Source organism: Daphnia magna, linkage group LG9 (assembly GCF_020631705.1).
Source record: "Daphnia magna isolate NIES linkage group LG9, ASM2063170v1.1, whole genome shotgun sequence".
Classification (NCBI taxonomy): Eukaryota; Metazoa; Arthropoda; class Branchiopoda; order Diplostraca; family Daphniidae; genus Daphnia; species Daphnia magna.
In genome coordinates this window covers 1,255,831-1,283,268 of record NC_059190.1, presented here as the reverse complement: position 1 = coordinate 1,283,268, position 27,438 = coordinate 1,255,831, and the positions used below count along the sequence as shown (strand labels likewise).

General features: G+C 42.3%; 2 protein-coding genes and 1 long non-coding RNA gene across 13 annotated transcripts; 1 reads left to right on the top strand and 2 right to left on the bottom strand.

The window, feature by feature from the left end:
- Window positions 1–175: 175 nt before the first annotated feature.
- Window positions 176–6,300, bottom strand: LOC116930320. Of its 3 annotated transcripts, XM_032937726.2 has the most exons (7): window positions 5,237–6,300; window positions 4,579–4,827; window positions 3,961–4,131; window positions 3,658–3,861; window positions 3,415–3,489; window positions 2,861–2,929; window positions 176–982 (listed from the first exon to the last, which is right to left on the bottom strand). In XM_032937726.2, exons 1-7 carry the CDS (start codon window positions 5,355–5,357, stop codon window positions 810–812), a joined length of 1,062 nt encoding a protein of 353 aa, XP_032793617.2. In that variant the 5' UTR covers window positions 5,358–6,300; the 3' UTR covers window positions 176–809. The 3 variants fall into 3 exon arrangements, with proteins under 3 accessions (XP_032793617.2, XP_032793618.2, XP_045035005.1); XM_032937727.2 differs by lacking the exon at window positions 2,861–2,929 and having other exon boundaries at window positions 5,237–6,294; XM_045179070.1 differs by lacking the exons at window positions 176–982; window positions 2,861–2,929 and adding an exon at window positions 2,955–3,081.
- Window positions 967–27,438, top strand: LOC116930318 (cadherin-23). 4 transcript variants are annotated; one of them, XM_045179057.1, is made up of 27 exons: window positions 13,065–13,195; window positions 16,519–16,664; window positions 17,295–17,691; window positions 17,800–17,892; window positions 18,095–18,220; window positions 19,462–20,151; window positions 20,904–21,170; window positions 21,306–21,562; window positions 21,758–21,906; window positions 21,974–22,106; window positions 22,195–22,787; window positions 22,864–23,052; window positions 23,121–23,285; window positions 23,348–23,511; window positions 23,598–23,676; window positions 23,746–23,834; window positions 23,916–24,073; window positions 24,151–24,742; window positions 24,814–24,946; window positions 25,012–25,169; window positions 25,229–25,406; window positions 25,477–25,733; window positions 25,855–25,991; window positions 26,052–26,250; window positions 26,322–26,650; window positions 26,711–26,845; window positions 26,917–27,438. In XM_045179057.1, exons 3-27 carry the CDS (start codon window positions 17,392–17,394, stop codon window positions 27,161–27,163), a joined length of 5,817 nt encoding a protein of 1,938 aa, XP_045034992.1. In that variant the 5' UTR covers window positions 13,065–13,195; window positions 16,519–16,664; window positions 17,295–17,391; the 3' UTR covers window positions 27,164–27,438. The 4 variants fall into 4 exon arrangements, with proteins under 4 accessions (XP_045034993.1, XP_045034990.1, XP_045034991.1 ...); XM_045179058.1 differs by lacking the exons at window positions 13,065–13,195; window positions 16,519–16,664 and adding an exon at window positions 967–1,099 and having other exon boundaries at window positions 26,714–26,845; XM_045179055.1 differs by lacking the exons at window positions 13,065–13,195; window positions 16,519–16,664 and adding an exon at window positions 967–1,099.
- Window positions 11,722–14,680, bottom strand: LOC116930331. 6 transcript variants are annotated; one of them, XR_006651389.1, is made up of 7 exons: window positions 13,898–14,679; window positions 13,568–13,793; window positions 13,334–13,477; window positions 13,152–13,268; window positions 12,891–13,079; window positions 12,613–12,818; window positions 11,722–12,460 (listed from the first exon to the last, which is right to left on the bottom strand). It is a non-coding gene; the product is annotated as an uncharacterized LOC116930331 (long non-coding RNA). The 6 variants fall into 6 exon arrangements; XR_006651390.1 differs by having other exon boundaries at window positions 13,152–13,261; XR_006651391.1 differs by having other exon boundaries at window positions 11,722–12,535; window positions 13,152–13,477; window positions 13,898–14,680.

The following is a 27,438-nucleotide window of genomic DNA, read 5'->3' as shown; positions in this document are numbered from 1 at the left end:
ACAACTCTTGATTAATGGCAGCCCCCTTTTTTTCTTTTCTTTGACGGCTGCCATTTTGATGTGCATACTAATTACCGGTTGTACCTGTTGAATAAATTACAGCGTTGAGACGTCGTGCCCATCCAAAGACCCAGACGAAGGAATAGATTTAATTTTTTTTAAATAAAATGATGGATTCATGTATAGAAAATGGTTTATTATATAATATGACATCAAATATTTGTTGAGATGAGGGAATGAATTAAAGATTTTCTTTAAGTGAGTAGGGAAAAGCTGGGAACGAAACAAATTCCACAATCACGTACACGTACACGTAAATGATGTTAACACACATTCCATGTAATATCGATACACATTTTTTTTTTTTCATTTTATTTTTTTTTTTTTTGTGAAAAACATAACTGATGTTAATTGACGAGAATGTCGACCGTTTGATGCCTCTGAAAATATGGGCTCAAGGAAAAGGGGGTACACATCACCGTTTAAAAAACACTGAGAGAGAAATCATGTTTTGGTCATTCTCTTTTGTCTTTTGGTAGTGGACTCCACAACGGCATCTTAACAACAACACAAATTATCTTTAATGAGAAGCCTCAGAAATGTGACGTTTTAGGTGCGAGTCAATTACAAATCTAATAGGCGAGAGAGACAGAGGAGAGAAAATAGATAGAAAGAGCAATTTTTCTTGTTTTTCTTCTAGTGTTTAAAGATGAGGTTGAAATCATTTGGCTGATATTTCGCACTATTTTATTTTATTATTATTATTTTTTTAATCCATAATAATAGATTTTTTTAAATTTCCATTTCTTTCATTCTAGACTGGAGCGTATCGAATTGTTGGATTGATGAAGTGGAGCCGGCGTTCGATCTTCAGTGTCCACTTGAGCGCTGATGGAATCGCGGTTTGCGGTTGCATCACCCCTGTGGCTCCTCATTGGACTCCTGGCTTCGTACGTTGCTGAATGATTGCTCTGCCTCCTACCTGCTCATTGGGAGGGAAAGAAGGATTGCCAATGGATAAGAAGATAACGAGAAAGAAAGAAAAAGAAAAAAAAGAAGAGGCCCATGGAAACGAGGAGATTCTATAGCCAAACTAAAGGTAGGAAAGAAATGCTATTGTATTCTATTTTAGATACTATTAGCGTGCGTCGTTTTCAATTTGCGTCCCATGCCAGTGCTGTTGCGAAAATGTTCAATTGCATTTCGTGCGATTGGCCCAGCTTGAAAGGGCTTTCTAAACGTACCGGCTTTCTTCCCTTTTTGCATTGCGCATTTACCCATCCGGCCGATCGATGAAGTGATGGCCCCACGATTTCAAAAGGTTTTAGAATTAGTATAGATTTTTTTTTAATATATATATATAGTGCGCAAATTGATCAGTAAAATGGAGAAGGGAGAGAAAGAGAGAGATGCATTCGCTAATCATGCAGCCGGGGGTCCGCAGATGTGCTGGGACCTTTTCGTACGTGCGCTACTTAAAGGAGAAATGGTCCATTTCATTAATGGGGTTGTGCATCCTTGTCCCCCCTTCTGGTTTAATTAAATTACATCGTTTTTTGTTTTGTTTTTATAATTTGAAATTGGAATTTAAAAAAAAAAAACAAACAAACGCGGGTAATACCCACTGGACGTTGAGCTTGAAACGGCGGCTAATCCATGCCCATTCGTGTGCATTAAAAACTAGTCCGTTCCACCGAGTTGGAGGCTTTTCGATGCACTTGCGTCCTGCCATTTTCTATTTCTAAGTTGTAACCTTTTTACCTTGTACACATATCGGTCCGTAACTACGTTGCACTCGGGAAACGGCGAAAAAAGCCAATTGAGATTGCTACTTAAGGTTGCCATGTTTTTCTTTCTCTCTTTGATGTCGATGATGGCATCGGGAAACGTATTTTTCCATCTCATATTATTTCTGTCTTGGCATCCCAATGCGCTATCCTCTGGACGTGTTTCCAGAGAGAAAAAAACACGTGCAGCCAAAACGCGTCCTCCATCTACTTTGTCTTTCGGTTGGCCAAATTCTCACGAGAGATTAGGAAATAAAGAACGTTGATCACCGTGTCGTCTTCCCCCCCGGTAGTTGAGCGCCTTTTCCTTTTCTTTTTTTTTATCGACGGAGTGATTGATTTCATCTAATAAAATCGTGCCGACAGCTAACGCGCAGTGTGGTGGGGGAAAAAGCAAACGGAAAACAATAACAATTGAACTCTCTTTCGTTCGGCTCGCATCGATTGCGAATGTGCGCGGAAATTGAAGAGTCCATTTTGAAAGAGAAAGGGCGACACGGGTTATTAGTTTGTTTTTTTAGTTGCGCGTCATCAACTTGTAAAAGAAAAAGAGGAGATGATGATGAAGGTTAATGTATGACCCCCATGTGTATCCTCTATTTTGCGATTTTGTTTTGTTTTTTTTTTTGATCGTGCGGAAAAGAAAAATGTTTTGAGGCCCAGTGAAACAAAACAAACACATACACACACACAAAATATAAACATTTCCCCGCCGGATCGTATTCCGGGTTTCCCTTCTATAACCGGCAACAGGAAATGAAAAGAGAGAGAGGGGGTGGGAGGGAAGTGTTTGATCAAATCAAAAGAAGTTCTCTTTCGTTTTCCACGAGTCCACGTTTTTTGTGTGTGAGTGGGTTGATTGGGAAATCGATCAATAGGCTACTGTAGAAGTATAGATTCTTAAACGTCTAAGCTGCACTATTCCATGCCGGATTTCTTGTTCCAAACACAAACAAAGAAAAAAATGCTACCCTTCTACACAAATCAGCGAAGAGTGAAGTTGATGGACAGACAGAAAGAGAAAGAGAGATGGGTCGAGTGAGCTCGCAGATCACACGTCGCAGTAAACGTACCGTAGAAAGATCCGCGCGCATGGTGGTGACCGCCGTTGTTGATCGAGTTAGTCCTACGCGGCACGATGTCTATAGGAAACCATGTTGGACGTTGGACGCATGAGGGAGGAGGGGGGGGACAAATGTGCAGTGAAGTGAACACACACGAAAAATCCGAAAATAAAAGGGCTTTATATCTAATTATGTAGAAAGACATTCACTTGTTTTTTTGAAAATATTTTCTGAATAAAACGAAGAACAGAAAATGATAACAAAGGAGAAAGGGGTGGGGTGGGTAGGAGAAATAAACAAAATAAGACGTTTAGGGTTGAAGTGCTGCGCAAGCAAACGTTCCACCAACATCATCTGTTGTTTAGTTTTTGTTTGTTTTTTGATCGAACTCGATAGCAAAGAAAGGATCACGCTGTTGACGCAGCTGTTGCTAACCGCGCGTTATCGTTGCTGCCGATATTGAACGCAATATGTCTTCCCTTTTCCTCTTTTTGTTTTTGTGTTTGTGTTTGTTCTTTTGTCTTTACTACCCCCCGTCCCATTAAGTAGATGAGATCACGTACCTGTGGGTGCAGCTGTCTCGGAATCGGTGATGGATACCTGTCGGTGATTGTTGGGCCGTGGCGGATGCTTTCCATCTGGAGAATGAAATTCAAGTCATAAATCAATAACCGTCGCTCGGCAATGACTCTATACACACACACGCGGGGAAGGGCAATGTGTTTTTCTTTCAAAAAAAAAAAAATAATAATAATGATGTGTTGCGTAGGCCTTCGTTAAAAGAAGACGGAAATAAGGAGTAGGACCTGTGTGAGTGTGGTTCATGGTGGTACTTGCGCTGGTCGGCGGAGCCAAGTGAGCGTTGCCGTAGCCTCGGGCTTGTTCCTGGGCGAAACGCGCACGGCTGAAGAGTCTCAAGACGAGGCAGGTCAACGCCATGAAGACGGACATGCCAACACCCAGTCCGATGACGGTGGGCACATCTGATTTTAACCAAGGCCCGTGAGGTTCTAGTCGGACATCAATGAATTCGCTTATTTTCTTGATTTTTGTTTTCGTTTTTTTAATTTGATACGTTTTTAAAAAAGAAAAAAATGGTCGTTACTAACCTGGGATGCAAAGGCTGGTTCGCGAAATGGATTCGAGCGTGATGGACGGCCGGAATGCCGCCCGGCAACGACACTCGTGTGTGTTGCCTTCGTCCGACATTGCGCAGACAGAATTGCGGTCGAAATACTGGCACGACTGGTCGTACAAGCAATCTTCGCCCAGCTTCAAAGCTGCCCCGGCCAGAAGCCCAACAGAATACCAATAAAAAAGGAAAAAAGAAACATATCCGTGTTAAGCTTTACTTGGAAATTCCCTCCCTCCCTCCTCCTTTTATTTTATTTTATTTTATTCTTTTCTCCGCGTTTCTTTTGCGTGACAGCGCGTACTGGCGCGGACGTTAAAAATAAAATGTGACACGGTCAGATAGGAACCAAATTGGTAGAATGATGCACGCAACTGTGAATGAGGTGAAACAAAAAAAGGGGGGGATGGGAAGGTTAGGACGTGTCTCTCTGATCATTCGAATTTCTTACGGGGCTCCCCTATCTGATCGCGTGGGTAGCTATCAAAGCTGAAGTTGGGTTTTCTGTTTGCAGGGTTTTGAAAACGAAAAGGGGAATTATAAAAAATAAAAACAAAAGGGCGGGCGTCTTATATATTTTATAAGTAAGACATACGTGGGACGCAAATGGAGTTGTCTACGATGATAGGGAAGTCTGAATCGCATTCGCAGCGTTGCGTCATGGCGTTGCAGACGGTGTGAGGCAGACCGGAATTGCACTGGTCGGCGTCATCGCAGAAATCGCCCACTAGGAAGCCCCGACTTTTGATCGACTTGATCACTGGAACCGTTTCCCGTGGCTGGCCTTCGTGCGCCGTCCAAGTCGATAACCATCTAGATGATGATGATGATCCGGCCGTGGTATCTTTTCATGTCGGGGAAGGATCGATGCACCGGAAGAAAAGAAAAAAAAAGGGGGGGAAATGAAAAGAGAGAGGGATTTAGTCAAAGGGTAATAGAGCGCAAAGATTCGTACAACGGAGTATAGCTCTTCTTATTATATGGGAGGGACTCGATCCAAATTTGCCGAGTTAATTACAAACATCGATCAATGTTCTCTGAAAGCTACACATCGTTTGTTTTTTTGTTTTTTTCTTTCTTTCTATTTTTGAAGATGCCTCGAGCATTTGATTTTATTTTCATCTTGTTATTTTTTACTTGAATCGATTGTCTTTTATGGACGAGTCAATGATGGAGTGAACAGAGAGAGCAACTGCACTTGTGTGCTAGACGTTTTTGGGCGCGTTTGTCCCGACATGATGCGGATGATGTACCTGATTGATTGGGATGGATCATCATCGGCTGTTGGTGATCGCGCCCGACGATGGAAGACCCGCTTGCCCAGTTGCATAAGCGAAACAGCAAGAGAAGCGAGAAACTGGAAGACGATCGCATCTTCGAACTTTTAATTTTTGCTTTTTTTTTAAAATGAATTCCCTGCCGATGGCTTCACGTCTTATTTGAATACGGTGCGCTCGTTTCACTAGCAAATCGGCCAACCTAATTGCCTCATGGCCGCTGATTCGATATGATTTTCTTATTTATTTATTTATTTTTTCTTCTCTTCTTCTTCTTCTTCGCCCACCGTTTAGTGATACGTGTGTCTAACGATTCATCCGGAATAAAAAGCAGCGGGTTTCCGTATTTTGTAGCCACTAGTCAAAGCTGCTCGTCTCTATAGTTGGTTGACTATACCGAATGTTTTGGATCAATACTAACTTAGCGGCCCCCCTCCGCCGTCCGCAATAGTCGAATCGTTGGAAATGTATGAAAGGGCAAATAATCAAACGGAGGAGAGCACGAAAACAGAGACGAATCCAAATGCAATTGGAGACGATGCTCGCAGCTGTGACGGTTGCACTTTCTTTCCTTGTCGACTCGAGAGAGAAAGAAAGAATTTTATTTTATTTTTTAAATATTTCTTTCGATGATGTTTGATTTGCATTCACTGTGTTTGCGTGGAAATATTTTTTTTTTTACTGCGACGGCAGGTAGAATTGAATAACAAGGTCACGCCTGCCACACACTGGCACGTCAGAGAACAAAAAGGAATTGAAACACAAACAATGCGGTACAGTTCACTAGTTAGGTAAAAACACGCACGATCCACCGCATAACATTTGGCTCTTTAAACACAAACTATACATGTCAAGTTTTCCAGTTTGTCTGCGTTACCGGTGTCCTCTCTATTTGTTGTTAACAAGGCGCTTTCCCCCCTCTCTCTCTCTCTCACTCGATGCCGGCAGAAAAAGAGAGAACGGTCCGTTACGTTCGCTGGTAGAGAAGCATCTCCACTTCTTTTCCAACTTCTTCTTTTACTTCTATCCTTTCAGTTCCTCGGCTCGTCAAAATGAGGGAGAGTGGAGGGAGGGGGGGGTTATTGAGAGAGTGAAAAGAGGGAGTCGAGAGAGAGAAAAAGAAAGGAGCTAGTCCCGCCTCCTTGGTCTTCGCCAATCAATACGAAAACGCGAGTAGCAGCAGCAGCGGCAACTCACACGCATACACACACACAGTACCACCGTATAGGCTATACACGACAACGCACATAAGACACACACACACACACAGACCGTCTTACAAATCTATATAGGCAAAGCCCTTAGATGGCCAGGTTTTTTTTTTTTTTCTGTTTAATGCGGAGACACACACACACACACGGTTTGAAATCTAGATGCGTTTCTTGTGTTTCTTTATTATTATTTTTTTTTATTCGTTTTTCTTTTGAAAAAAAAAAAAAATCTTTATTTGGTTTTGCGGATAGAAACTATGGCTGCGTGTGGACAGTTATTGAATGTGCGGGAATAAGAAGGGGAGGGAGGGGTAGGGAAAAATCACTTGTTACTCCCGGTGTGTTTACACCGAACGATCAAACATGTCGTCGTCCTTTTGGGGACTTGGTGAACTCTGTTTTACCTTTTTTCTTTCCTTTTTGAAACGCAAATCACTCGATTTTAAATGTAATGCTGTTTTGTACCGTATAGATGATCTTGACCACGTGACTGGTTTGTGTCGGTAGACGGGCAGATTGTATCGATCGTTGTCTCCATTTTTTTGAAGTTCTTAAAAAAAAAAAATGTTGACGATCAAATCCGTTAAAAGTCCAACGGGTGGAATGAACACGAGTTGATGGTTCGAAAAGTATTACGACGCTATACGAAGATTGGGTGATTTGTTTCAAACGGGGTTGGGGGTGGGCTCGTTATTTTGTCCCCCCCCGTTATGGCGAGAGGAAGGACATAAAAGTGGTCTGCGGGAACACGCATCCCAAATGCGTTTGACCCCAATTATTACGGATCACGAGAGCTTGTTGGTTTGCGACTAAATCAAGTCGAGCGCAATCCTCTTCGCAATCATTGGCAGTTTGTCATTCTTTAATGGGACACGTTTTAAATATAAATACTAATTGTTGGATGAAAGAAGGAGCAATCACCTTGGTGAAATGTCAAAGAAAAACTTGTTATTCCCCGCTCATTTGATTATGCACAAACTCGCCTCGTTATCCTGAATTCAACATTTCAAAATTGGATGATTTTCGTTGACGAATTTACGGACATTACCATCTATCGATGTAGAGACTTGATTTAAAAAAACAAAACAAACATTTGAAATAGAAACTAATGATGTCTGACAAGGCGAATGGATGTGCTCGGTTGCGTGATTGCCTATTTTCCAAAATGACGAAGCGCGGAGAAGCTTACAAAGAGCTTGGCTCCAGTTGAGCGAACAATTTGGCACGGCCCAACTTTCTTTTCATGTGCAGATTAGATTGCGAGGACAGCATCAATCTAAAATGAACATCATTTCGTATAATAGGACGGGAGTGGTGGGGGGGGGGAAGAAATCTCTGTCGTTACTGTCGTTAAATGACAGTGAATACGAGTGAGCCAGGTAAAAGCTTTTCCTTTTTTATGCCATGCAAGTTGCCCATCACTCTTTTCATTAGAAGGTCGGAGGTGTGTCAAAACTTGTGACGCGTCTCTCCTTCTTATTGTTGGCCATCTCTTTCTGCGTTCAAATGTTGCGCCATTTCGAATGTGGTGGTGTGTCGACCATCTTTTTTTGCCACGTCACCATTCGTCTCAATCAATTCGATATTAGGCCGTTTGGCGATGCGCACTGATGGCAAACAAGAGCTTCGCTTTTTACGACACTCGCTTGATGTCTCTATATTGGTTTTCTTCTTTTTATTTCCATTTGTTTTGTTTTTTCGGGAGCCGTATAGCGAATAAAGAAGGGCTCTGTTTCGATGGATAGCAAATCAAAAGCTTTGGGCGGATTCTTTTCGCGCTCGGTTGAAGATGCACATCTATATTCAATGGATATGTTGTGTACCCACAGAGAGAGAGTAAGAAATGCAAGGATATGGTCGACCGGTGTTTTGTACTTGACGACAATATCCCGACTAGAAGAGAGTGCGACTTGACTTGATAGGATGGAGCTTTTTTCTCTTTTTTTGTACTGTATTGATTGAGTGGTATGACACTCAGAATTCATGGCTCTGAAAGAGGAGAACTTTCTTGGCCTGCCAAAAATCTAAATGAGTTTCTTTTTTTTGCAGGGGAAGGGGGCTGGCATTTTCAATTAGCCAAAGACAAGTTTAGTAGCGCTGAATGGTTTATGGACTTGCAATAATTTTTGGGCCCAGCTGTTGTTGAAGGGTCCGGGCTAATTTCATTCGTTGTGCAATTGTATCCGCAAGTTTTTCTCTTTTTTTTCAACGATGAATTTGCTAAGGGATTTGATTTTCCTTGGCGCAGGGCAAGTGCGTCGAGTGCAGTCAATAAAAGACAGGACTTTACTTGACATCGTAGATCTTTGTGTTTGACTTGAGTTTCAAGTCGCACATCAAAAGAAAAAAAAGGTAATAGGTTTCTGCCAGAGAAAATAATTCAACGCGTGAATATCAAAGGTTTCATTGTTTTTTGCTGATTACGTAACGCCGAAGTGTTTGCTCGTGCGGCCGCTAGATGGCGTGGAGACACTGAAAAATTGCAAATACCGATTTTCTTCCCTATTTTGTGATTTTTTTTCTTTCTTATGTATTTGTTTAAGTCTTGCAATGATCTTCGTGCCACTTTGGTGGTTTTCTTCGTCTCCATCCAACCGCAGCGGATGAAACTTTCTTTTTATTTTGAATTGTGTTCTCTTGTTCCATCCCACGCGCGTCGGAATTGATGATTGGAAAATAGGGGTTTCACGGTCGACACCCATCGGTCACGCAAACAAAAAAAAGAGTAATCAAGCGCGCAGATTTGCGCGGATGAATAAAACAATTTCATTACCGGCCAGAAACACAATTTTTTTTTTCTTCTTTTTACCCAACGATCTGCGTGGGCTAATTTTCGTCTGATTTTTCTTTTTTTTTTTTTCTCCTTACACCGACAATTTTTTTCTTTTGTGATTTACTGCACAGTGATCGTCACCGTTGACCCGATTTTTTTTTCTTTTGGTTTTGTTTTAGCCGTAGCCGTTCACTTCTGTGAACCTGCTGCTATTGTTTGGTTTAGAGAAGCGTAGGTTAGGCAACCCGAAAGCGATCGTGATGGCCCCCCCTCCGACTCTCCCAGCTCATGAAACGTGACTCTTCTTCATTCCGTCCCCGCTCACGCTCTCTCATCTTAACCACGTTTTCGCCTTGCCTATTTGACAAAATAAAAGAAAAAACTCACTAACTAATGGAACGGAAGCGCACAAATAAGCAACTGAAGTTGGATCCCCTACGGCGGGATTTCTTTTGTTTATTCTTTTTGATGACCCTCATATATAAATTTAAAAAGAAAAGGACGTTTGCTCTTATCCGTACCTCACCTGCCCCGCATTTTGCGCGCCCCTCCGCTGAGTTTATTTGCATTTGTCTATGGACTTGGTGTCATCCCCCCGCTGTAATGAGTTCTACGTTGAACCCGTGTCTTAACGAGTTTTTATTTTATTTTTTTTTATTTTTTTACCTTTTAAAAAATAATAGCGTCGCAAAACAGTTGGGGCTGTAGATTGGACTCCATAAATAAGAGTTGCGCAACAGGCGAACCTTGAACTTGAAGTAAAATATTTAAGGATAAGAAAAAATGATTCACTTCCGTCTCATTTAGCTGCGTGCCTCTCTTGTTTTTTTAAGGGGAAATGAGGGCCAGGAATATCTTTGTTTGTTTCTTGGCTTTTTACAGGGATTTAAAAAAAAAGACCATTCAACACTCTTAATACTTCCTCTCTTTTCCTGATGGTCATTTGTTGTTGTGAAGTCAAAAGAAGAAAGAAGAGAGAGAGAGTGGAGTAAGAAGAAGATGAAGGAGGAGGTTTACTTGTTAATTTGACGGCTCCTGCTGTTAGTGACGGCGGTGTTTTCGCTAGGACTTGACAAACAAAACAAAAACTGGCGGCCGTAGCGGGTCGGCCAAAAAAAAAAAAAAAAACAGATGGCAGGTCATTATTTGCCTTTTAGTTCCGTCCCTTATGTTTGCCAGCCTTTTTATTTTTCACTTTCCCCGTGCGCGAAAATAGAAATTTCTTCGAGTCAAAGTAAAAAAGGAAATCAAATCAAATAGCCAAGGCAATTTCAAACGATAATTTAACTCTTAAAAAAAAATGAAAATTGAAGTCAATTCTTTTCTTTTCAGTTGAAATTGTTCGTTTTGAAAAGAAAAAAGAGAAACTATCCAAGTAGTTCGAAGTCAGCCGCAAACGTCCCAATATTTCTCGGCCTTCTGAAGATTGAAATTCCGTTATTCTGCGTAGACTGCAGCCGATGAATCAAAACGGACTGGACAAAAAAAAAAATGTTCTAGTCGTGTTCACTGCGGCTTAAATCCTGACTTCTTTGCGCTAATCCTACACGCTCCCTTCCTCTTATTTTTCCTTTTTTTTTTGTTATATGCCTAGCTTAATCTACGCATTTCCATCTAATTTTATATGTATATACGATTACTTCCGGAGTTGCCGTCCGTTGAACACCTTATTCATTGGGGAGGGGTGGGGGGGACCTTCTATCCCCTACAACAATAACAAACAACAACACACACAAAAATATAAGAAGGACCAGAGGGTTTTTATTTCCGCCTCGGTTTGTCACTCAACCGGAACTTTTGGGTTAACTTCCTCTCCTCTATTTTATTTATTTTTTTTTTTCTTATGAATATGCACTGCACTTTTAAGTAGTCAACTCTATTTGTGTGTGTTTTTACCATAGGCCTTTAGTGCTGCGCGCTACGTAGGGGGGGCGTGATGTAGTCCAGATGAATTTTTCTTCGATTGCCCTTGTTGTTACTTGTGTTCCAGTCGTCCAAAACGCTCGGCTGACGACCCATCGTTAGCCGCAAAGTTGTATATACAAACCGAACGAAACATGGCCAGCGCGCACGCGCAGATGGTTTCACGTTCAAACCGCCGACCATGCGACAAGTGGTGCTCGAAATGTTGAATTCAAAGTAGCGCGATAGCTTTGAAAGTAAAAAAAGGGATATACGCGGCAATGAATTCGATTGGGAAAAGAAGAAGCTCGTAAATAATAAAAGGGGCTGTTGGAGAGCTGCGCCACTTGTGTACGGTATGACCACGGTCTGTTAAGTCAATCTCGGGTACGTGAGAACCTAATCAAAAATCTCTGATTTTTGGGCTTCCCTTTTATTATTTATTTATTTTTTTTTCTTAATTGGAGCGTGGGGGGGGGGGGATTGCTGTGGATTGCTAAGAAAAATCATCGATTAAATGACGGGAGATTTCTTTGTTGTTGTTGGCTTCGTGATACACACAAAGGTCTTTGATCTGAAAGGAACTGGACATTTTATTTATTATATTTTTTTTTCTTTCAGCAAATAGAAAAGAAAATCGTGAAAGGGAAACGGACACGGTGACCGGCGTTGGTTGTTTAGACCTCCTGGTTCTTTGTGCTAATTTGATCGATTTGTCTTTGCCGCCTAACGGGGCGAATGGGGTTGGTGATCAAAGGAGTTAATACCATCCGACAATGTCCCCATTTTTCATTGATTGTCTCAGTTCCGGCGTAGGTGGCGAGTCGGCACGACCCTCTCTTGTTCTGCCCTTCATTTGCCATGCCATATCGAATGAAGGAAAACACAATCGGAAATCTGTAGGTCGTCGTTGGCTTCTTCTTTCTCTTGTCGTTCGTGGAAAACGACCTCCATTTTGCCTATTTGAAGGGTGACGGATTTTTATGTGACACAACAATGAAGTTCGCGATTTTCGTGAATTGTCGAAGAGAAAGTCCATTGTTTCTTTCAATATATTTTATTTTGTTCGTCCTTCTTTCCTAGTCAACCGCTTTGACGCTGTTATAACGAGGCTTCGAAGAAATGTGTTGCCTCGTTTTTCTTTTCTTTTCCCATCGCGCTTCAATCGTCTTTCTCTCTCATCACTAGAAAGACTTTGTGGTTTTGAATTTCTTTCTTTCGTCAACTTCATTTGTTATTTATTATTATTTCAACCGTCTTCCATTGTGGTTCGACATTTCGTCGCTAGATGGCTCTGTCGGATGACTGTCAAGTCTGCTTATTGCAAGAAGCGTAGTATAGTAAACATCGAGCCAAAAACAAAGGGGGTAGATGGCAGGAGGAAGCCCCCTACCACCATCGGGCACACCAAAATAAAATTAAATATAGAAGAAAGAAAGAAAAAAAACGAAAGAAGAAACACAGACCCCAAGTATAGAGATCGTCTGTCGACACGTGAACGGCTACCAGTTCGTTTCGAGCGATTCTCCTTGCTCGACACGCATCCGCCTGCTCTCCGCGTGACTTCTTGTTTTCCTCCTCCAGTAGAGCGTGACTTTGTCAGTGAGTGAGTTCATTGATTCATCACTAATTATTCTTCTTTTCTCCTTTATTATACATCAATTAAAAGGACCTTGCGAAATTCAAAGAAAAGAAAAAAAGACTCGTCAGTCGAGTGGAATGAAATCGACATAATTATCAATACCCCAGTGTTTTGACATACACGTCAGTGTCGAGACGGTGACTTTGTTTTGGCTGCGTTCGAAGCGTGTCGTTTCATTGGCCAGCCAACGAAATTTGTGTGACGAGTTCAAGACGGCTCAAATCGTGCTCGGATATTAGATTGCAGCCTTTCGTTGAATTATTATTTGCTTGGACGATCAAGATTCGACATCTGGAATTGAAGTTAGCAGTTTTTAAAATACCCGCCGGAAGTGAGTTAAACAACAACAACAACAAAACGGACTTGAAAGACGGAACGCGCGTCATGACATCCGCATCGACTCACAGGTGAATTTTTTGCTTCCTCCGGGCGCACGAACATTCGTTCGGTCCGTGACTGATCCACATTTTCATCTAACAACTTGAAGAAATCAAAATTTTGTTTTCCCCCTTTTTCTTTCAAACGTGAAACGCATCGTCCTTTACCGTCGCCATTAATTTCAATAAGAAAAGAAAAACAGTCCATTTCTTTTGTTCTCTCTGTTGCGTCACAAGTCCCGAAAACGTACGCGGAACCAACTTTGTTGTTGGTTTAGTTATTTTTGGACGCTCGAATTCCACGGGAATGATCTCGTTTGGAGTATGGCAAAAAAAAAACAACAAACAGCTTGTCTTTTTTAAAGTGATAACAATGAAGAAAGGGCCAATCGTTAATAATACCTTTGTTCCGGATTCATATTTCGTGTTGCTGATTCCAATGTCGCAATGAGGAACAAAACTTCTTTATGTTTAGGTTGGGTGTTTTGTTTTTTGTTGCGAAATCTCTGCTAGTCTATAAGTGACTTGTAACGTTAGATCCGACTGCCGAGTCGTGCGTCAATCTCGCTGCCAATCTGAAATGTCATCCAGTTACTGAATCCTTCGCTTCCTTTGTCAACTTCCACAACTCGTATGTTGTAACGGTAGAAAAGTTAAAAGAAAAAAACAAAACAAAAAAAACTCACTTGATCTGAAAAGAACTTGAAATATCATTTCATATTTTAGTGTTACCTTATTTGTATTTCATTATAAGATGTTGATGAAATTTTAAAAAATGGGGGGGTATATTTGAAAGATTCCTTTACCACCGGCTGAATAGATCCTGTCTTTTTGGCTTCCCAACCATTTCTCTTTCGGTCTTTGTTGTTAGTAGAAAAAGAGAGAGGGGGGAGGGTGCAGATGTGCTGCGGCCATTTCCGGCCGGTGTGTTTCTAGGGAGACTGGGCCAACTCTCCCTTCCTTTTTATTTCACCCTCGCTTGAAAGTTTCCCCTGTGTTTCAGTCCAGTGTACATCGTACAAGTACATCAGTTGATGGTTTAACAACGTACACACAGAACACGGACCCCCTCCCTTGTTCAGGAACAAAAAAACTAAAACATCCGCACTCACCAAAAGAGAGGGAGAACACGGCGAGATATATTTTGATAAGGTCCAAGCACAAATGCAGGCCTCACAGTTTTTACCAGTGGGAACTTTTTTCATTTTGAAAAGTGCACATGTTTTTTAACTGGAACAAGCCCCCCTTTTTTTCCGCATTTGTTTAGAACAGGTATAGAAGCGGAGGAAAATGAAATCTTGACTTCTTTTTTTTCTTTTTTTTTTTATACATTCGGGGCACATTCTTTTCAAATGACTTGATCATTTTGATTCGAACCCTCCTTTTGTCTTGTTTCGAAATTGGACGAACAAAATACAAGAGTCCCAAGCCCTTAAAGATAGAATCAAAAGCGAAAGGGATACGGCCACTTTACTATTGGCCCGTCTCTGTGTCACTGACTCGACTATCAATTGGTCAAAGATGTTTTATTTGACCAGGCGCCAGGATGGTGTAAGATAGACAGATCCGAATTTATATATATATATGTGTGTGTGTGTGTGTGCGCGCGTTGGCGGAGAAAGAAGGAACAAGCGGATGCTAGCACTTAAATCAAATCAAAGAAAAAGATGGACTTTAACGACATGATGGCCACTCCTACAACAAATGCCTTCTCTTCCTCTCAGGGCCGGCTGAAGCCGACGCGAGCGCTCGTAAGGGCGGTAGACTTCACCTCTGACCTGGATGAGATGGAATGGTTGATTTGAAATGCGGTTCCGTTATGAAGAAGAAGAAGAAGTCGATGTTGAAAAAAGAAGAAGAACCCGCGGTTTTTTTATTTATTTTCTCTGTTATTTTTTTTTTTTTTTTTGTTTTTTGTTGTTGAATTATTTTTATGATTGAAGAAGGAAAAAGGATAGAAACTGACCTTTGCCTCGAGGAGTGTTTTATTACGATTGCCAGTTAGGGACGATCGGTTAGCAATGGCCCGACTGGGGTGGTTAATCGCTTGTCATTGAAGCAGAGTCCCACATAATCGCCGATTAATATCCGAATTCTTTCGTACAGTAAAATCAAATAATAAAAAAAAAAAAAAAAAAGAACAACCAAAAACAGGTAGAAGTTGTGGTCCTTGTCTCGTTTGCATATCCTTTGCGGAATGTTTCTTTTATTTCGCTTGTTGTTTTTTTTTGGTTTTTTTTTTCTTTCCCTCCTTCTTTCATGACGAGATTATCTATTCGACCAATCAACACGATCGGATGAAAATTCTTGTCATTTTTGTTCATTCCCCAGTTTTTTTTTATTATTATTTTTTTTTTCTTCTTCTTCTTCTTCTTCTTCTTCTCATTAATGAACGGTCAGGAAATATTTGCGTACCCGTTACAATTCTCGACCGACCGCCATTGATTTTTATCAGTCCATCACGATTGGATGGCGTGCAATTAGGGCGACATGGTGGTGAATCAGTTCTACTACAAAAACGCAAGACACGTTTTTAATGAGAACACAGCGAAAGAAAAAAAAAAATTAAAAGAACAAGCAATTCTTTTTATTTTGAAAATATATGCAAATGAAATTTTCATTTTTGAAAAAAAAAAAAAAAAAAAATGGATAGCTAAGGTTGCCGGAGTAAAAGAGACCAAAGAGTGTCAATGACCTCGGCGTGGAGAACATTTCACGTTTTTGAAAGAGTGAGACAGAGGAGGCAGAGGAAGCTCGGCGTGCGCGTTCCGCACACACACACACACACACACGGGCAAGACAATTTAGCAGGTTTATTTTTTTATTTTAAGACGACGTAGAAAAGGTGGAGAAAAGAAAAGAAAAAAAGAGTTGAGAAGAGGGGCGTTAGACACTCCTACGTGATTCACGTCCGTTTCGTGAATCTTTATTTTGCGCCTGCCGACTTTGCTACTCTTCTCTCTGTGTGTGTGTGTGTATAGAAACACATGACCCAGCGCCCATTTGAGTGAGCCAGCCCCCGTGTTTCATCGTTCCATCATCGTCTCTTTTGATTTCCCTCCTTGTTGATTTTCACTGACTGCTTGTTTTTCCTTTCCACTCACGAACTGGCACAAGCGATGAAGTACCTCGAACCACATTGAAATCGCAGCCATTCTATCTCAAATCCAATGCCCGTTTTTTTTTGAAACTCCCCCCATCTTCAATTTCTTTTCTAGTCTTTTCCTTGTTGCCTCTAATTCGTTTTCTACGCCACTCATTCAACATTCGAGTCAAATGTTTCTTCATTTCTTTTCCCTTTTTTTTTTTCTTCCTTCTTGTTTTCTTGCTCTCTCGCCTCCTGCCGATTAAAGAAGCGCCAGATGATAAGATCACGGCAACAACCGTTTTCCTTTGACGTGGAAATCACTCTGGAAAACAACAGAGACAAAGAAAACCTCTTCATTTCCCTTCTTGGAAAAGCAAAACAAAACGAATGCCAGAGAAGAAAAACATTAAGGTAAAACCGTTTCGTTGACTCTAATGGCTTTCGCGCTCTCAATCTACCACCAACTTAAAAAAAATAAAAATAAACCAGCCCATCAAATGGTTACGTTCACTTGTGAACCACCGGAATAATCAAGTGATGTTATACCGTTACGTTTATTGATGTCTCAATCTCCCCCCCTCCCCAACAAACAGAAAAGCGGATAAGGTGAACAAGGTCAAACTGCGGCAGCGTGTGCCAAGCTTTGCGAAACATTCGAAACTATTACAGTTTAACAGCAAACATTCCTTCGTTTTATATTAGCATAAAAAACAACAAGGTGGGCTATTCACGGGCCCATTGTATTTATGATGTTTTTGCGTATTTTTTTTTTTTTTTTTTTAAACCCTCCCCATTTCTTTAATCGTTGATCATATGGGATCCGCGTTGGCGGATGTTCACATTTTTTCGGTAGCTCTCTCTCTCGCCTTACGTAGTAGAGTGCAATGCGAGCCAAGCTGAGATTGACTTTTCTAGTTCTCACGCACAGCTGGCTCTGCTCTGCATATCTCGTTACGAACTTATTCACAAAGTCCCCATCTACTAACAGTTTTTTTTTTTTCTTTTCTTTTCTTTCTTTTGCTCAACTGACTGTACACACAGGGCCATTTAGAAGCTGCTGGTGATCTCATCCGGCATGGGTCATTAAAGGAGAAGAAGCTTTGCAGCAGCTTTAAGAGTCTATCCCATCGTCAAGTAAATGGCGTGCCCAGCGAGGATCGTTTCCATTCTGATGGCCTTACTGGCCTTGGTGGCCGCTAACCAACCTCCGCGTTTCGAGGTGACGGACGAGAGCGGAGGCGAAATTGTTCTGAAGTTGAAAGAAGGCGATGAAGGGACGCCCGTCGGAAGCATCATTTACCGAATCAAAGCCTCCGATGCCGACGGAGACGCCCTCGAGTTCGGACTGCAGGGTCACGTGGCTAACGAGCTGCTACGCATCCAGCCCGTCGGTCGTAACGAAGCCGACCTTCAGTTAATCAAAGAACTGGACAGAGAGGTAATCAAAAGAAAAATACCATTAGAAGCGGATTTAGAGATAATATGTTAATTTCATTCATTAAACAATATCCGCCATACGTGGCTGATTGTTTTGGTTGTCTTTTAGACGGAGGAAGAGTATTCCCTTGTACTGACAGTAACAGACGGCAAGATCGGTGCCGGCCAGGCCATCAGACAAAGCCTTTTGATAATCGTTGAGGTAAACACACTATTCGATAATGATTGAATTATCTAGTTTCCCATATTTACCTCCTTTTCATTTATGTTTTTCTCTCTTCTTTTCACCTCTTCCTGGATGTCCTAAAAATGCGAAAACATTTTCATTCGTAATTGGTCGACCGGAACGCAACATCGCCAATTCTTGCCGAAACAACAAAATGGAACAACAACAACAACAACAGGACGTCAACGACAATCGACCCGTCTTCCAGCCTTTTGCTAACACGCTGATGCTGCGCGAGAACGCCCCACCCGCTGTCATCTTGACTGTTGAGGCCACCGACCGCGATCAAGGTGTTTACGGCCAGGTAACATACCGTACTTCGCTCTCCATTCTTCTTCTTCTTTCTTTCCTCGAGTTCTCTTTTCATTCCTCGCATGCCCAGTTGGAGGTGTACATAAATATTACCCACTACACCTGCATTTTATTTTTGGAAGAAGGGGGGGTTTCTGCTTTCTTTTTCTTTCTTTCTTATTCCTCATTGCTATGTGGCAGTAGGCTTAGATTATATGGTTGCGCACCAGTTGGCTTACGTACATCTTTTTCCGTTTCATTATTCAACGTCAATTAACACACATGGACTAGAAAGGGAGGGAAATGAGAGACAGGAGATGGAGGAGAGAGCTGCGCACAGCTATTGTTCATCTGCCATTCAGTGTGTGTGTGTGATCACACATGAGAAGCTTTCATAATGAACACGCGTTTGACACGATGTACGTCTACTTGTTAAACGCGTCAGTGAAATATGCCAGCCTTTGTGACACAATTTGCGTCATCCGGCGGTTCCCTTTTTGCTATTTTTCGGGTCACATCCATCGAGGAGGAAAAGAGATTAGACTCGACGAGAGAGTTGTATGGTAGTAGTTGCTGCATTTCTTTTTCCAAAGGCATCCGCAATCGTTTCTTTGGTATTTCCCATTTTTGTTTAACGCGTTGTAATGATACAGGTAGCGTATAGAAATGGAATGATAGTCATTAGACACCATTCTAGGGGAAAAAGAGACAACATCAGCATTTTTTTTTTCGAGATTCGTGAACAATTGCTCGATTGTCAGGCGTGTGATGATACACCAGTGTGGGAAAGTCAGGGGAAATCTTTTATTTATTAATTCTTTTTTTTTTTTTTTTTTGCCGAATGCAAATTACAATCGAACAATCAGTTTTAATCTATTCTTCTTTATGTTCGGGCTTTGTGAATGAGAAATTGAAAAACACCTCCACCGATGAGTCAAACACAATTGAATCATTGCCGTTTTTCCCATCATCATCTTGCCGATGCGAGTTTGAATCATTTTGTTCCAAACGAAAAAAGGCAAAATCTATCGGCGAATCGTTGTCGCATTGTCTGTTTAGTTTATAGTCGAAAAAAAAAAAAGTGTATTTTTTAAATTTCATTGTAACTGCGCTTGTGTGGGTGGCGCAGTATAGTGTGACCCATTCGACCCACTTACCACGTGACCTGCCTACCGGTTCGTGAGGGAAAGTTCGTGGCAAGCAACAAGGCCAAGTAATGCATTTGTAATTGACGTCCCCCCCTACCCCGATCAGGTGGTCTACAGCTTGGAAAGCATCGAAGGTGAAGACGGCATCGACGAGGAAACAGCCGCTGGAGGGATGCCGTTCGCCATCACGACTGTTGGCGGCAAGGGCATCTTGCGATGCTTGATGCCCCTTGATTACGAACGACGTTCGTGGTACCAACTGCGAATCTTAGCCAAGGATCAAGCCAGCGACCAGGGACGAATCAACACGGCCACGGCCGGTTTACTCGTCCGGCTCATCGACGAAGACGACCAAGGGCCCGAATTTATTACGGTGCCGTCTGTGACCCGCGTAGCGGAAGATGCTCAACCGGGCACGTCCGTCTTGCGTGTCAAGGCCATCGATGGCGATAGAGGAGTTAATCAGCGCATCATCTATTCGCTGGATGCATCCAATCAGTATTTCGCCATCGATCCGAAAGATGGCGTTGTCTACCTGATTCAGCAATTGGATCGCGAGGATCCCAATGTCGTCAATGGCGCCTTAATGCTCGTCATCACGGCCACGGAAGATTCGCCACTTCGACCGAGTGTCACCACCGAGGTGACCATTCTCGTCCTCGATGTCAATGACCAAGCGCCGGCCTTTCGCACTAGCGGCTCTTACGTAGCAGAAGTTGACGAGAATTCACCTGCCAATGTGCCGGTCACCTTCCTGGGATCGGAATCTTTACCTGAAGTCTACGATTATGACCAGGTCAGTTTGTTTTTTGGTTTTTTTTTTTATTGTTGTTGTTCAGTTTGGTCTTGAAACTTGTAAGAACTCCTTAAACGAGTGTCGAATTTCACAGTTTTTGAATACCTGTGCCCATTTTTGAGGGATTAGTCGTAGCTTTCAGAATGTGTACGTATCTGGCTGTCCAAAACGAAAGCCAAACAAGTCCGGATACATTCCCCATCCCGCTCCCATTTTTCAAAAAAAAAAAATGAAATCGGCTTTATTTTTAAAAATCTAAATCCGTTTCTGTTTTGTTTTTATACGTATGTGTGACTCTTGAACTAGAATCAGATATTATGAATTCGAAGCGAAACCCCACTCAGAAGCTCAAAGGGCAGGCCGGCTACTCAACAGCTGTGTAATAATAACAACGAAAAATCCCCCCTTCTTCCTTTTGATTGGGCTGGTCTTGACTAGATCCAGCTGGTTCTTCACTTGAAAGATTTCCAGATTAGGAACGAAAACACGAAATAAATCCACGGCGATTACTTCGAGGCTCGTGTCCTGAAGGTCGTAGCATTTCGTACTGGATCAGCTGCACGAGAGCTGACGTCAAAATGCATCCGGTTTATTTACCGTTCACATCCAGAGAGATATGACGGGACTAAAATACAAGACCGTGTCCCTCTAATTAGTGCCTCCTGAAAATGCAATTCAATTATGCAGGAAGGTGATGGAAAGAGAGAAACAAAAATGACGTTTGCCGTATGTTGTTGTTGTTGTTTTTGTAGGGGAAAAACGGGACTTTTTACTTGTCTATCCACTGCGACGACGACCTGTTTGACATCAGCCCCGGCGTGGTGGTCAACGAAGCAGTGTTCAGCATCCGGGTCAAGAGCCATCTGGCACTGGACTATGAGGAATTGAGGAGCACCAATTGCACCATTACAGCCACGGAGGCGGTAGCCAAACAGGCCAAAACCACCACTGTGCCTCTTTTGATCCGAATCCGTGACGTCAATGATCACATACCCCAATTCAGTCGGCCGTCTTATCAGGTACGTAACAAGAAAAACTTGTAAATTTTAGTTTTTTGTTTTTGTTTTTGTTTATTTGTTTATTTATTTTGTGTGTCAGTTGTCCAAATGTTGTGATTCACCGGTTTCTTTTCGTGATTTGATCGACTATAATAGGTCCAAGTGCGTGAGAATGCTGCCGTCGGAACGATTATTGGCTCGGTGGTAGCCACAGATGCAGATTCCGGCCAATTGGGCACTGATGGCATCCGCTACAGTCTGTTGCCTGGCTCAATTGCAGACGCTCTAGAGATCGATCCGTTGAGCGGTGCGGTTTCCATCGGCAGAGGCGCTTCCGGCCTTCTGGATAGGGAGAAAGTCAGCCAACTGATAGTGATGGTCGAGGCGCGCGACTCGCTCGGTTTGGGAAATCGGTAAAGATAGAGAAAACCTTCGCAACCCCAAAATGGCGAATTACTCTTTTTGAATGGTGAAAGCTTGTCATGCCCTCCTTTTTCTTTTTCTTTTTCTTTTTTTTTTTGTAACAGCTCGTTGTTGATCCCCATTAACTCCCATTTCGCTTTTATTTTTTCTTTTTTATGACTTATGGTTTACTATCCTCTTTACAGCAATACGGTGCAATTTTCTTTGGAATTGGTGGATGTCAACGACAACGCCCCCGTTTTCATCCAGAGCCATTTCGAGATCTACATTAACGAGAACGAGCTGAATTTCCCATACGCGTTCACTGTCGAAGCTTTCGACCGAGATCTCAACGGTTGGATAATTAAATTTAAATGCAAAATAATAATGATTTTTTAATAATGGCTATGTCTTCCTTGCAGATTCAGACAATAGCCGCATTCGATATTCAATTATCGACGGGGACTTGCAGTCTAATTTCTCAATTCATCGCGTTACGGGAGAATTGAGTGTCGTTCATCCGCTGGACTTTGAGCTCTTGGCACCATCAATATTGTTAGTGCCTTTATTTTATTTTTATTTTTTCAATTTAGAAAATACGCGTTGATGTTAAGACGTAAAATTTAATTTTTTTGATAAAAAGGGATACGCAAGGATTGGGGCACGTTCGACCGATCAATTTAACTGTCCGAGCGTCCGATATGGGTACTCCGCCGCTGTACACGGACACTCGCGTTGTGATTTTCGTACATGACGTCAACGATTTTGCCCCTACATTCACCAGGCCGTCCTATTCAGTTGCCGTAGCGGAGGATGCTGCTCCAGACTCGTCAATATTGCAAGTCCAAGCTTTGGATATGGATGGATCTTCTCCCAACAATGTCGTTGCTTATCGGATTCAAAGTGGAGCACGCGATAAATTCGTCATAGATTCGACTACAGGAATTGTTAGCGTCGCTCTCGGTGCCACGCTGGACCCGGATCAAACTCATCCACGTACCGTCCGCTACCAGCTGGAAATTTTGGCGCTAGACGGGGGTGTAGGCAGTCGCCAGCTACACGCCTCCGTCACAGTCATGATCTCTGTCGCTGATGTCAATAACAAGTCTCCAGTCTTGGTGGAGCCGGGCGTTGTTCGGGTACAAGAAAATGTTCCAGTAGGCGTTGTTCTAACTCAACTCATTGCAACAGACCCTGACGAACGGCCCATTATACGTTACTGGATTGATCATGCGGGTATGATGGCATTAATAAACCTACCCCTAATCTGTGAAATCTTTTTCAACTGTCTTGTTTGTTTTGTCTTTACTAGCGAGCGAAGGGCGTAACGAAATGGGTTTCCTAGTCCGCGACGAGAACGTTACATCCTGGTTTGAAATCAACACCACCGATGGCCGCATCCGTGTCGTCCGCCAGATGGACCGCGAAAAGGCGGAGACAATCCGTTTAGCCATTAGGGCAGAAGATGTCGCTGCGGCCACAATCGGCCAGACCGCTTCAGGTTCGAAAGACGATAATGGAAAGACGTGCAGTACTTTGAAGGCTAATTTCTGATGCAAATGAATGCAGGAACAATGACGATCATTTTGGAGGATGTAAACGATCATGATCCGATATTTATTCAACCGTTTTATCGCCGTTCAGTTGCGGAGAACAGCAACCGAGGAGCAACCATTTTAACTCTGTCGGCCGACGATGCCGATCTTAATCGTTCCATTACGTATTCTCTTGATGGTATAGACCTTTCCCCACTGCATCGGCTCGCTATTACAGCGTTAATCTTTATTTACACACAGGCCCCGCCGAATTATTGGAACTCATCCATCTGAATTCCGAGACAGGCGAAGTGGTTGTGTCGGGGAAAATTGATCGAGAGCGATTCGCTTGGATGAATCTCACAGCAAAAGCTTCCGACTCTGGAATGCCCCGACGATCCAGTTTCGTGCCGGTTTTTATCCAGGCAATTCGTGTTTTTGTTTTTGTTTTTTCACCAGTGATCGCTTTTATAGTAATTATCTATCTAAGCGTGAAAATCTTTGTCTACAGGTTTTGGACGAAAACGATAACAACCCACAATTTGCTAGTGTACCAAGTAACTTTTCAGTACGAGAAAACTCTCCACCTGGTCAGTAAAAACAAGAAGATTTTCTACGCCATTAGAGATTTTATCTTGAGTAACAATTGTTGTTTGCAGGCACTGTGATTGGAACAGTTCAAGCCTTCGATGTGGACGTTGGCGATTTCGGTCATGTCACATATTTAATGGATCGTCGCTCTTCCAAAGTACTTGCTAAAAATAAAAAAAAAATAAAAATCCAGTTTCTGAGAACAGAATTTCACAATAATTCTTCTGGAATTCCATAGGGGCGATTCTCTGTCGATCCGGAAACGGGTGTAATTATGGTGACGGAACTGCTGGATCGAGAAGAGCAACAAAGTTACACGTTGATCTTGGAAGCGTGGGACAATTATCGCGTCGGTTACGCTGCCGGTGAAAGCAGGAATGCCTTCCAGCAAGTGACGTGAGTTCACTGACTTGTTTTCTACAGTCTCTGGCAGACTCAACTATTCATTCACTTATTTCCATGAATTGTTTCAGCGTGCAAGTAATGGACGAAAATGACGAAATGCCCGTTTTCGAGGCTCGTTCTGGTTGCGTTAGCGTTACCGAGTTTCACGATGTCCGTGTTCCTTTAACTGCAATTCACGCTAGCGATCGTGACGACCCAACCACTCCAAACGGCCATATTGTCTTCTCCATTCAAGAAGGTAATGACAAAGGCCTATTTAGCGTCAACAACATCGACCACAGCAGCGCTCGACTGACTGCCGTTCAACCTTTGGTTGGACACCACGGCAATTATACGTTGCGAATAAGAGCTCAAGATCGAGGCCCAGGTCCCAACGTTGCCTTTCGGGATGTGGAGCTCTGCGTGAGCGACTACAACGACCACGCTCCTGTGTTTGTCCGACCAGAACAGAACAATACTACATTTCGTGTCTATGAAAACACTACGGTCGGCTCGATCATCACTTCTGTTTCAGCCATTGATGAAGATGCTGGACTGAATAGTCAAGTGCGGTATTCAATACGACCCGTTGGCAATTGGAAGTGGTTTGAAATAGATGGTGTTACTGGTGAAATTACACTGATACAGCCTCTTGATCGCGAAAAGCAAAAACTTCTTCAAGTAATGTCAATCAAATATCGTGTAGTTGACATAGCGAAATCGTATTAATCGTTTGATTGTTATTTCTAAAGATAAGAATCGAGGCCCGAGATTCAGGAATTCCAACTTGGCTTTCGACGGATCTGGATTTGACTATTTACGTTCGCAATATCAACGACCATCAACCGCAGTTCCCAATGGATGTCTTCCAGATCAACATTACTGGTATTAAGAAGCACAAATCTGTTGAACGTCCATCATTATTTCATTTCATCGCTTTGTTTTTCTAGAACATGACCCATCGACCGATGCCATCCAATTGCCGGAAACGGTTGATTTAGACGAGCCGGACGAGCTGCTTAGTGCTCGAGATCCCGTCTGTTATTACATCGTTGGAGGCAACCAACAGGGCGCTTTTAGCCTTGACCGCATTCAGCACACTTTAACTGTAAGTCTTACTGATCAACGTTCTGACGTAAACAACAAGTACTAATCCTCAAACTTCAGGTTGAAAAGACATTGGATCGGGAAGAGCAAGCCTCACATGTAATCGTCGTTAGAGCCAGCGAAAACTGCGATCTTGATCCGGAGGTGATTGATTCCTTCGATCCAGCTGACGATTCGTTACTGAAAGTCGTTGTCAATTTAGAAGACATCAATGATAACCCACCTACATTTGAGAGAAGTACTGCAGCATTCGCATTTATTCATTGGTCGGAATCGGCTGCTTTACTGATGTTCTTATCTTTTTGCAGAGGTGTTTACGGCAGGACTGACGACCGATGCTGATTTCGGATCCGAAGTTGTCAGAGTTATCGCCAGCGACCCAGACGTCGGAATCAATGCCAAATTAAGTTACTACATTCGTAAACAGGTTCAGTCGACGCTGTTGTCACGCAGTGGTCAAGAAGAACAAATTGGTGACAATCCGTTCGTCATCGATCGAGAAACTGGGATCGTTTCGCTTAATTTCGACCCGCAAAGAGACATGAAGGGTTATTTTGACATGGAGGTAATTTTTCGTTAATTTACCTACGCAAATAATTTTCGTTTTGAGAGCTGCAACCTTGTCTAGAAAATGGACCTTTAAATTTATCCCTTTTTACCCGTTTTCCTTTATGTTCTAATCTTAGGTTTATGTCAACGATTCTGATGGCTTTAATGACAATGCCCGGGTGTTGGTATATCTTTTACGTCACGATCAACGAGTCAAGTTCGTGCTGAGGCAACATCCTCAGTTTCTTCGGACACGCATCGACCAATTCAAAGAGTAGGTTTCATCATCCTCATTTATTAGTTACTTTATTAAAATCGGCAATTGAATCTAAAGGGCGCTAGGAAATATTACTGGAGCTATCGTCAACGTGGATGAGCTGAAAGTGCATTCTAATGAAGATGGGCAACTTGATAAGACTCGAACGGACGCCTACCTGCACTTTGTCAATGCCAAAGACAACTCAGTTATGGAAGTGGATGCTGTATTGCGACTAATAGATGCTAACGTTGAATCGTTAGATCAACTATTTAAGGTACTCGATTGAATTTGGCTTTAACTGGTTGACTCAGTTAACATATTTTTTGTTTTGTTTATTCTCTTCAGGATTACAATGTACTGGATACCTCTGCAGCCGAAACGCTAGGTGATGCATTGACAAGCAATCCGCAAAACTTCTCGCTACTGTGGGCTAGTGGGACAGCAGTATTTCTTGCCATGATCCTTCTCCTCGTTTTGGGATTGTGTGTTTCGCAGCGTTTTATTTTGATGCGCAAGCTGAAAGCTGCTTCCGCCACGGCTTTTGGTTCACAGTCGAACGTCAACCGTACTAGCAATCAAGTACCAAATACTAACCAGCACACTGTAGAAGGATCGAATCCCGTTTGGCGGAATGAGTTAGAACCTGAATGGTTTAAAAATGACGATATCTATAGGTAAGAACTGAAACGTGTGTTGTTGTTTTATTGACAACTAAGATTGGTGTACGTATGTAGCAGATCCGGTGAAAGTGACGGCCTAGATTCGTTGGATGTTAATGCAATTTTGGGAAATGCGCCGCCGACATCGAGAAACTCGAGCGACGCTAACACGGCCAGTCTAAAGTCTACCACAACCGAAGCCTTCAACAGGTTTGTTCTTCTATGGGTCATGTAAAATTCTTTAAAACCTATTGTAATATCGGCACACATATATATTATAGGAGTATCCTACAGCGAAATGCCAACTCCATTCGATCTAATAAATCTATTGGAAATGTTACGCTTAGCGAAAAAGAGTGCGAAATTGGTGAGGTCAAGGAAGAGGATTGTGAAGTAACTGTGGGCAAAGGTCTGTATCAGAGGAACGTGTACCATTTCGGATATCCTGTCTTTCAACAGGACAAGGGCAGCACAAGTAGTAGTACCACTTTCCTGTCACCAAGAAAACTGGAAACCACTGAACTTTAGACTGTAAAGCGTCATCGACTCGTCGTTTCCGCACAGCTAAAATGAAAACAGTTCGCTACAAAAGAAATAAGAAAAGTCTGTGGGATTTGCAGCTTAACGTTTGCGGTGTGATAATAGTCAATCTGATTTTGTATTTTGATGAAACGAAAAAAATGCAACGGAAAATGGCAGAAACCAATATTGTCTATGTTTTTAAATACCTTATAGAACCTTATGCAAAGTTTGTCACTTAATGTTGTACAAAGATCTTATAGAATATACATTTTAAAAACGAA

What these genes read in the sequence shown, in the direction of transcription:
- LOC116930320 (XM_032937726.2), bottom strand. Translation starts at nt 5,357, where the DNA reads ATGCGATCGTCTTCCAGTTTCTCGCTTCTCTTGCTGTTTCGCTTATGC. An exon ending in GATCCATCCCAATCAATCAG is followed by an intron (nt 4,828 to 5,236) that starts GTACATCATCCG and finishes CGACATGAAAAG; the next exon opens with ATACCACGGCCGGATCATCA. An exon ending in TGCGCGCGGATCTTTCTACG is followed by an intron (nt 983 to 2,860) that starts GTACGTTTACTG and finishes CCCAATGAGCAG; the next exon opens with GTAGGAGGCAGAGCAATCAT.
- LOC116930318 (XM_045179055.1), top strand. Translation starts at nt 17,392, where the DNA reads ATGGCGTGCCCAGCGAGGATCGTTTCCATTCTGATGGCCTTACTGGCC. An exon ending in AAGTCTACGATTATGACCAG is followed by an intron (nt 20,152 to 20,903) that starts GTCAGTTTGTTT and finishes TTGTTTTTGTAG; the next exon opens with GGGAAAAACGGGACTTTTTA. An exon ending in CCCACCTACATTTGAGAGAA is followed by an intron (nt 25,407 to 25,476) that starts GTACTGCAGCAT and finishes ATCTTTTTGCAG; the next exon opens with AGGTGTTTACGGCAGGACTG.